At 37.6% G+C, this 9380-nt stretch overlaps 1 protein-coding gene across 1 annotated transcript in view; it reads left to right on the top strand.

Moving 5' to 3' along the window:
- The window catches only part of musk (muscle, skeletal, receptor tyrosine kinase), a 31282-nt gene that overhangs the window by 14415 nt on the left and 7487 nt on the right, over positions 1-9380 (top strand). Inside the window, exons 10-15 of the mRNA XM_005729198.1 lie at positions 842-1035; positions 2435-2458; positions 2614-2702; positions 6953-7127; positions 7340-7526; positions 7623-7817. Of these exons, the coding sequence (XP_005729255.1) occupies positions 842-1035; positions 2435-2458; positions 2614-2702; positions 6953-7127; positions 7340-7526; positions 7623-7817 (864 nt within the window). The remainder of the gene's footprint in view (positions 1-841; positions 1036-2434; positions 2459-2613; positions 2703-6952; positions 7128-7339; positions 7527-7622; positions 7818-9380) is intronic.

The raw sequence follows: 9380 nt of genomic DNA, 5'->3' as shown, positions 1-9380 counted from the left end.
TTGGAGGGAGGGAAGCTCACCTCCAATTATCCGTTCAGAGCACCGCACTACTCGCTGGAGAGCTTTGCAGTTGTAGGCGGTTGTAGTTGTAGTTGTAATGTCTCATTTTCAGTATATTTTGAATACTCATTATCTCATTATCTCATCTTTATTTCAAGATGTTCAGATGAGTTGGAACAACTTATTTTTAATTTAAAATAAAATTTTTAATATGAGGACACAAGCATTTTCACCAGGATCTGGACTAGCATAACGGTGACTGATCTCAAGCGAGCTCCAGAAATGATAAATTTTTCTATATTTAATATTTAATCAACTAAATTCCGAACATGAGCTGTCTGTTTTGAAAGTTTTGAAAAAGCCTGCTAGAGTAAAAATAAATAAATTAATAAACTAACATTAACAAGTGATATACATCTTTTTTTCAGTAAGAGTTATACATACATGCATGATGGTTTTAAGAAAGAGCTGCTTAACAGTCTGTTGATTAAACAGTAATATTTAATTTAATTTAATATACTGCTGTACAGTTCTCAATCACTTTTTAAAAAATCAGTCTGGTCTGTGACCTTTCAAAATAATAATGAGAAAATAAATTAATGATGGGTTGCAGAACACAAACCGTTTAATTACATCTAAATAATTATTTATGGATTTAATAGCTTGTTTACTTATTTCAAATTCTCATTACTTAATGATGCATAATTAATTAGTATTATTAGTATAAGTATTTATTTATTTCAGTTTGGCACTTTTGGCCCTCCACAGATTTGGACCCATTCAGATTTATTAAACAAAAGAAAGCATCACTGAATCTGATACACTTTTTCTTCATAAACAGAGAACACTGCCTGGCAGTGAAGGAGCTGTACTGCCATAAGGCGTGGCTGATATTAGAAGGCAGCAGTTCAGTCCAGTCTGGACTCTTCAGCTCTCTCACCGGGTCCCAGGCTCCCGTTTCACTGCTGCCAAAATGTCAGACCTTACCAAGTCTTTACACAGACCCTGATGGTTGTACATATGTTCCTTTTGCAGGTAAGACAACCTGAAGTGAAGTTTAATTAGTTTGTTGAACCACTTTAGTTGTAAAAATTGTTAGTTTGGTAGTTGTAAAATAAGTTGGGCAAAGACTAACGTATTTAAGAGCAAACTGACCTTGTGTTCTCTTGCACAAGTCTGTTAAATTAAAGATTTTTTTGTTTTTGTTTTTTAAAAAGAACATTGACTTCTGCTTTCATTAAACAAAAAAAAAGTAGCTATGAAAAGTAAGTGAAGCATTATGTAAAAGAAAGTTGGCTGGGTACAGCTGTGTGTGCTAAGGGCCAAATAAAGCATGGTCTGCTACACTGCAGGTCATTGATACTGATGAGGTCATTAAGAGGGTTTGTCTGAATTGAGCCAAAATATATAGCTGCAGGTGTGTGTATCTCTGTGTTTGTGTGTTTCAGTGAATCAGTACTGATCTTCTGGTTCAAATGACTTCATAGAAGGGCTGCCACAATTAGTCGACTAGTCACTATTACATCGACTATCAAAATCGTCGACGACTGATTTAATAGTCGACGCGTCGTTTGAAGCTTTGTAAGATCCCAAAAGACGCAGGAATAAGTAGTAGGATTTAAGAGTGTAATAACGGACTGAAACAGAAAATGGCAGCACTGCATGTACAAGGATGCCAGCTGAAAATAAACGTTTAACATATTTCCAGGCGAGAATGTAGCTGTGTAAACCTCAAATATCTGCTTGGTTTATCAAGAAACCACATATTTTCAAAAGCACTCTGACGTTTTTGGAGACGTCTGTTACCCACTAGCTCGATAGCTAGCCGGGGGTCGAGGCTCACTAGAGCTGGTGAGAACACCGGACTCCCGGCAAAACGTTTTTAAACCCACCGCCATCTTTCGCTACTCAGGTTAAATATATATAAGTCACTTAGATAACTTAAACATGTTATTGTTTGGCTTTTTTTTTGTATTTTATTTGTTCCTGAGTAAATCGGTTTGGCTGAGATTAAAGTTATAGTTTTTACACAGCTGAGCAGACAACTGATTATCAGAAGTGTGAGATGCTTGAGAATATACTCCGGTGTCCTGTTATATTTTAGATAGCAAGGAGTTTATTAAACTTCACCGAAACAATCTGCAGATTTCATTAAAATTTAATAAACTATCATCTTGTCTTTATTTTTAGTCAGCACATACCTTAAACACTTAAAGCTGTAAGCTAATGATAGTTATATTAAGAGCAGATTGCTGCTGGTGCAATAAGCTGTACGTTTTACGTCCAATGGATGCATGATCTGATTAGTTGACTAATCGCAAAAATAATCGGTGACTAGTCGACTATCAAAATGATCGTTTGTGGCAGCCCTACTTCATAGTTCCTCTTCTTCTCAATATTTAGATTCATTTTTCTTAATCTTTTCTACATTCAGACATCAAGAAAGATCTAATTACAAGTAAGTACAACATTTTTTCAGTACATCACAATGAATTTGTTTCTAGCTGCCATAATTAGTCCAATGCAAAAATGAATTACTCTATTATTTTAAAAAGTAATTGCTACAGTTAACATTGTTATCTTACGGTAAACTGTTCTGTTTGACATCAACAGGAACATGTTACAATGACCGAGGTTATTTCTACCAGGGTAGTGTGAATGTAACCAGGTCTGGGACACCATGTCAACCATGGAACCAACAGGTATTGTTGTCTTTGGGTACATTTGCGTAAACGTTCCTAGAGCTACAAAACTACTTAGATATTTTATAACTAAAGTATAAAACCAGCAAAAGTATGAAATAACCACATGTAATCAAAAAACAGGACACACTTGAGTGTTTTCAGCTGATTTTAACCAAGAAAAGATGCTTCACTGATATTTTGAGTGTGTGTGTGTTTTAGGTTTTATGTATGTTCAGTTTTATATTAAAACATTCCTTTCCCTTACTCAGAAGCAGAAAAGCATACAAAAATGCTTACATGTGCAAACAACAGCAAATACAGCGTCACACAAATGTGTTAATCACACACACACACACACCCACCCACACACGCACGCACGCACTCTTCCTGTAGCCCAAAAGCCCCTTTATGTTTTTATGGCTTTGCTCAGTGAGAGGGTCTGTTTGGGTGAACTGTTACTACTCTCCCGTGCAGTGTGTGTGTGTGTGTGTGTGTGTGTGTGTGTGTGCCAGGTCAGCAGAGAGGGAGGGACTCATTATGTCACATCCTGCCTCTGGAAGCAATTAGCTCTCACACGCATATGTTCCACATGCTCTGTCACTAAAACACACGCACACACACACCCACTCCCACTTCAGCATATTGGATTTGCTCACGCACATATACTCTACTATCTGCTAACTGCGAAAAAGCTTGCTTTCTAATGCAGTTCTCAAATGTTAGTACTTACACTTATGTTTACTACTGAACTGTTGTTGTTTTATTCTTCGTAAACACCCCAAACTATGTGTGCATAAGACCACATGAAGAAAACATATGAATACCACATTTAACCGTGTCTGATGTAAACAAGTAAACATAAACACATAGGTTCGGTTTTGTATTCTACAAGAATTATATTCAGTTCAACCATCTTCACTCTTAAAACCAGTGACATGTTTACTGTTCTCGATACTGGATGACATTGGCCAGAGATGCTTGTGTGTCTGTGTGCATGGATTGGTTTGTGCAGAAATATAGTCACTGTATATTACATGTATTTATGGGAAAGTCAAGACTAGTACCACTATACCACTAAATGTGCAGTTATTTTAGCTTCAGAATGTTAACACTCTTTCTCTGCAAAATTGAAATGTATTTTAATTAAAGGCAGGCACTGGAAAAATTACCAAAAAAAGAAAAAAAATCCTTCTCCAGAATTGTATTGTGGTAAAGGGCTCATTTCATAAAACATTCAACAAACAAGTGTCAACTTGTAATATGAGCTCATCTTCTTTCGTGGTAAATTTCAATGTATGTCATAAACAGAATCGCCGCATCACGCCTGAGCTTGGTGAGAGTTATGTAGGAATAATAAGATTACCTGCACTGTATGAAGGGTGATCATTTGTGGGGGGAAAATGCAGACAATCCCGTGGAATTGAATGTTGAATACTGAAAGTAAAAAGGTGGCATTGACTGTTTTATTTTTTTTATTTGAACTGTAAGACTTTACAAATACCCTTTAGTTTGCATCCTATCTGCTAATTTGAATTAAAATTAGCTCACTTTGCACTGTTATAGCATAGTGACAATAACAATGCACACCGTCCTTTCAATTAGAATGTTCTAATCATCTAAGCTCTATGCATGGCACTATGATAAGAACAATAGTCTATTCCACATATATGCTTATCCAGCCTTATTTTTCCTTTTCTAAGATAGTCTTGTTTAAATTCTAGATTCATTCCAGAAGATTTTTTAAAGTCTTATCTTTAAGACATTAGGGAAAATGTTAGCTCCTTTACATAGCCATTTACAACAGATTGGACTAGTGTAATTTTTTGTTTAGACATGATATTGTACAAATGAAGAAGCCTGGATTTTCCGAGTGTGTTTTTTAATACCATAATCTTGAATTGTGACCACAGACTCATCAAATTACTCATACATTTGAGAGGCAGGTCTGAATTGACATCATAAACTTCGTAAGTGTTACTGGAAAAGAGAGGGCTTGGTAAGTGGTAAGTGCAGAAGCACTAAAGGGAGCAGGGCTTAGCAAACCAGTGCTGTGTGTTGTCTGCACTAGGACAATAGGATTGAAGCTATAAAGAAGACAGAGTGACATCAGGAAGTTAGGCTTTAGTCCATGCTGCTTCCAGGAAAAGACTGTTACTTTCTGATATAATGTCCTGGCTGAACATAAGTCAGAAGGTGAGCTGTTAAACATGATGGAATCATTTTGATGATTAAGCTGAAGTTCCTGGCCAGCACCAAAGCTTTCATTTCCTCCTTGTAAGCAGCATATACCACCATTATTGGGGTAATGTCTCTTGTAACAATTCTCCCAAGGCAATGTTAATGTGATTGCACAATTTTGAACTCAACAACCATTTTTTTTCAGTAGATGTTTTCAGATAGACCTCGGTGCTTGGGGATGTGTACTTTACAAGTTCATAAATTTACTTGCATCTCATTGTCATTTTATTATAGAAAATCAGACAAGATTTGTGTTAAATATAAACATCAGAGTGAAATCAGAGGGTGTTAAACTAAGAGTCACACCCAAAGTGTGATACATTATAGGGCAAAGTAGCTGTCCCATAACAAAATGACAGCCACACTGAAGTACAAGACGCAGAGTAAGGAGTTAATAAAAAAATATAGTCTGGTTACAACAGTATGTATGGTCTGACACATCCTTTGTTTAAAGATTGGAAAGTAAGAATGGTAGGCAACTGACCAAACCACTGAGGTACATATGCCAAAGTCCATCCTTCAAAATAAAAAAAATAAATAAAAAAAATGTTGTGAATTATTTTTTTAATCAGTAGCTTTCATTGCCCCCAAAATTGGGGCTTTAGTCTTTAGCCCCACCCCTTTGCTTTGTCTTCTATCTTCCACACATCAGAGAGCATATGCTTTACATAAATATTTTCATAATACAAATGATCCCTAATCAGCTCTTTGAGTTTTATAGGAAATGAGCAGAACACTGTAATGCTCCACAACATATGCTATTCTGCTTAGAATGACTTCTGTCTCATAAAAATCACATTTCCGTTCAGCACAAACATGTAAACTGTAAATGTACATGATACATGAATGGAGTAACTTCGGTGCCATTTTGTGCTGAGTCATAGAAATACTGCAGACGATGATTCACAACTTTATTGCAGGGGAAAACATTGCTAATGAACTAAACATACTATACAACACTGTCATTCTCATGGTATATATATGACTCGGCGTAAGAATCATCCATAAAATAATAACACAGTGGCCACTAATTAAACATTAAAAAGGGTCGAGTTCTCTGCAGGAAATGCAACTTGATCCACTGCTGGGGATTACTTACCAGCAGAGATCATTTGTTTATGCTCCAAAACCCCCTTTTCTGCTAGAAATCCTCTCTCTCTATGGATCTAGAGTGTTGCAGAATAGTGTTGCAAAATGCAAAATGCCTGCAGGAAGAAGATTGGGGAGGATGGTTGGTTGTATGAAGTGTTACACTTTGACAATGGAGGCTTGCATCCCATTTCCTGCCAAATGTCAGTGTATTATCTTGAAAGGCAATGACAAATGGCCTAACTTGTCATTCTAGTGCGAAGACCTGTTGTTTTAAGCATTCCTGGCACCAGTTAGGAATCAACCCCATGCTGTTGACTTCACACGTTCAGCTACAGCAACATGTGTTGAACCCAACATTTTCAGTTCATGTCTTCATGTCTCTTGGGATAGAGTTGGCCATTGCTCTTTTTATGATTAAAGCTCATGACATACAAGCCCACCAGATGTTCCATATTTAAGTTGGCAGTCTAGATTCCAGGAACAGTCATGCAACCCCTAATGTCCCTCACAATAGCCCATGGTTATGGAGCTGTAACCTTACTACACAGAACAGAACCTGGAAGAAATATTTGGAAGGTCATCTTAGCTTCACTTTTGATTTGAGACTCACCAGTTTTAAAAACTATCCATCCAAATCAATTCTTTCTTTCACAGAAAACTCACTAGAACTGATCCCTCAGCAAAGGTAGATTTCCTCTTTACCCCCTCGGAATACAGGGTCAGCAGCAGAACAGAAAAGAGATCATGCATTACACAGACTCCAGCCCTGTACTCACAGGTTGCAAACCACGTTTATTCACCAATTAATATACTTAACCGTCCTTGTTGCAGTATGTATGTTGGTGATTTTTCTTTTTCTATTTTATTCCTCTTAGTGGGAAAGGCCTGAGAAAGTGTTTCTCTTTTTTTGATCCTTACTACTGTGCTTTATCCTGCAGGTTCCCCACCAGCACCATTTGTCAGTGGATGTCATTCCAGAGTTGAAGAATTCAGGCAATCACTGCAGGAACCCAGGAGGAATCAGTGACAAGCCCTGGTGTTATACCTTAAATCCGAACATACGCTGGGAGTACTGTGCTGTTCCACAGTGTGGGGAAACAAGCATAGCATCAGGTACTGCCCTCTGCATTCAGAACTTTTTTCCCCACTTCACCTGTTTACAGTTCCTGTTTTCTTTACACTTGAAACCAACACTTCACCTACAGTAGACTAAAAGCTACCCAGTAGCCAAAACTTTGACTGCACAATCTGGATTTTAGACAACAGAGTTCTAGATTTGTCATTTTTCCAAGTTTAGTGACTTTTCCTATATCTGTGCTTTTAAGTAGTGAAGCCAGAGTCTAGAGACCCTCTCCAGACCCCTCGTTTCCCTCCCGTGACCACAACGTCATCTCCAGCTTACTCAATGTCTGTCATCGTCGTTATCCTGACTGCTCTTGCAACTGCAGTATTTCTTGCCATTATCATTCTTGGCTGCCGCAGATGGAAGAAGCAACTGAGGAATCGGAAGAGGTAAAAGAAAGATGATAAAGATGGAATATGTTTCTTTATCTAGTGTCTGTTTTTATCCTTGTAATGCTCACGCTTATATTTATTTATTTTTATTAGAAGAGTAATAGAGACCCCGATGTTGAACGCCCTTCCATCAGAGCTATTGCTCGATCGACTCCACCCTAACCCCATGTACCAGCGCGTTCCTCTGCTGCTGAACTCAAAACTGTTGGCCCTTGAGTATCCCCGAAATAATATTCAATACGTCCGAGATATCGGGGAAGGAGCCTTTGGACGAGTTTTCCAAGCCAGGTGAGAAAGAAGAGAGAACTGGGGAAATACAGCATGGACAAAAGAAGAGATGAACAAATATGATAAAAAGAGAGATTAAGGGGAAGCAAGAGTATTTCTCATCAAATGGTTAGAGATCTAAAAGGATGTTTTCTTCCAGCGCAGCACTGCTTTTGCACACTAATATTTAATATTGCCATGTCATAATCATAATCGCATCCAGGGACTAAGCTGATGATGCTGATATGTCTAAGGCAGAGGGAAAGGGCAAGGGAATGAGACAGGACTGAGAAGGATGACATGGCTAAACAAGGTCACTGGTCATTTTGAGAACTGCTGCGTCATTCACAAAGTCACAAGGCAAGCTGTTACAGGTGTCACTTTCACTGCACCCTGAGCCTGTTTACAGCATGACATGAATGTTGCAAACCTATCTCTTTAATCACACTCAATACCAGAGCTGGGTCATATTTCTAAAAAGTCATAAATCGGTCATGAGCATGAATCTAATTTTTTTAGGCTTGATAGATAGCAGTCGTCAGAAGTTTGTAGCGCTCGTTATCAGTCAGAATGTTGTAATATTGGTGTAATCTGCTTAAATTCAGATGACATACAGTGGCATGACTCCATGAAGCAAACATATAGCAGAGCCACTGAACCTATCAAGCGTCTTTGACAGTTTTTTGTAGTTTACTAAAATAACCCAAATCCAATTATTTTTTGGTTGTATTTTACAAGGTTTACTGAATACAGGATTTCACAATCACAGCTATCTATAATTGTTTGCTGTCACAGCCAAGAATTCAGGACAGCAGAAGTAAATCAGTTTAGATCTTCTCGATATAGGTTTTTCAACTTTGTTAGACTCCCTGTTATTCATGCACCACAGCCTTGTCACCCATATGACGTCCATGACTGTGCTACAAAATAAAGAATGTAAAGCCCAATGCTCAACTGCCTGTTTTGAAAACTAAAAAAAAATATTTGATTAATACAAGAAAAAAGGAATCTCAATTTAAATAGAATTTCTTATTGTGTTGTAAGTAACATGATTATAACAAGTCAACTCAAAGCAACACACGATAGACAACATTTAAGAAGCCACATAAATCTAATGCAATAGATAAACGGAGGCATCAAATCACATCATATGATAGCTTGATCACAGAGCAGTACAATAATAGCATGCAGCGTTATGACAGTAGCACCTGAGTGCATAGTCAGTCAAATCTGAGAGATGTCCTTAAGGCTAGATGATAATCCCTCGTTGAAAACTAGAAAGGTGCAGTATATAGACACCTCTGGGACCATAATGCGCACACTGACTTACATGAACACAAATACATACTCTAACGCACACACTTGTACGATTATACAACTATGATATGAAACCTCCAAAACAGAAGTTTCACAGGAATAAACTCGTGTGCACATGAAGTACACAGTATGTATGTGCATTCTTTAGTACAATGTAATGTATGCATCTCAATCTAAATCAAAAGCAAACACAAGCTGTTTCCTGTGTGCACATTCACTCAGTAAATACATGACTATAGAGTGCACTTAATCATTTGTGACACACAC

The sequence above is a fragment of the Pundamilia nyererei genome, unplaced genomic scaffold (assembly GCF_000239375.1).
Source record: "Pundamilia nyererei isolate P.nyererei 1_Seehausen unplaced genomic scaffold, PunNye1.0 scaffold00032, whole genome shotgun sequence".
In the NCBI taxonomy this organism is placed as follows: Eukaryota; Metazoa; Chordata; class Actinopteri; order Cichliformes; family Cichlidae; genus Pundamilia; species Pundamilia nyererei.
The sequence above is the reverse complement of the archived record's forward strand: the minus strand, read 5'-3'. Positions and strand labels throughout refer to the sequence as shown.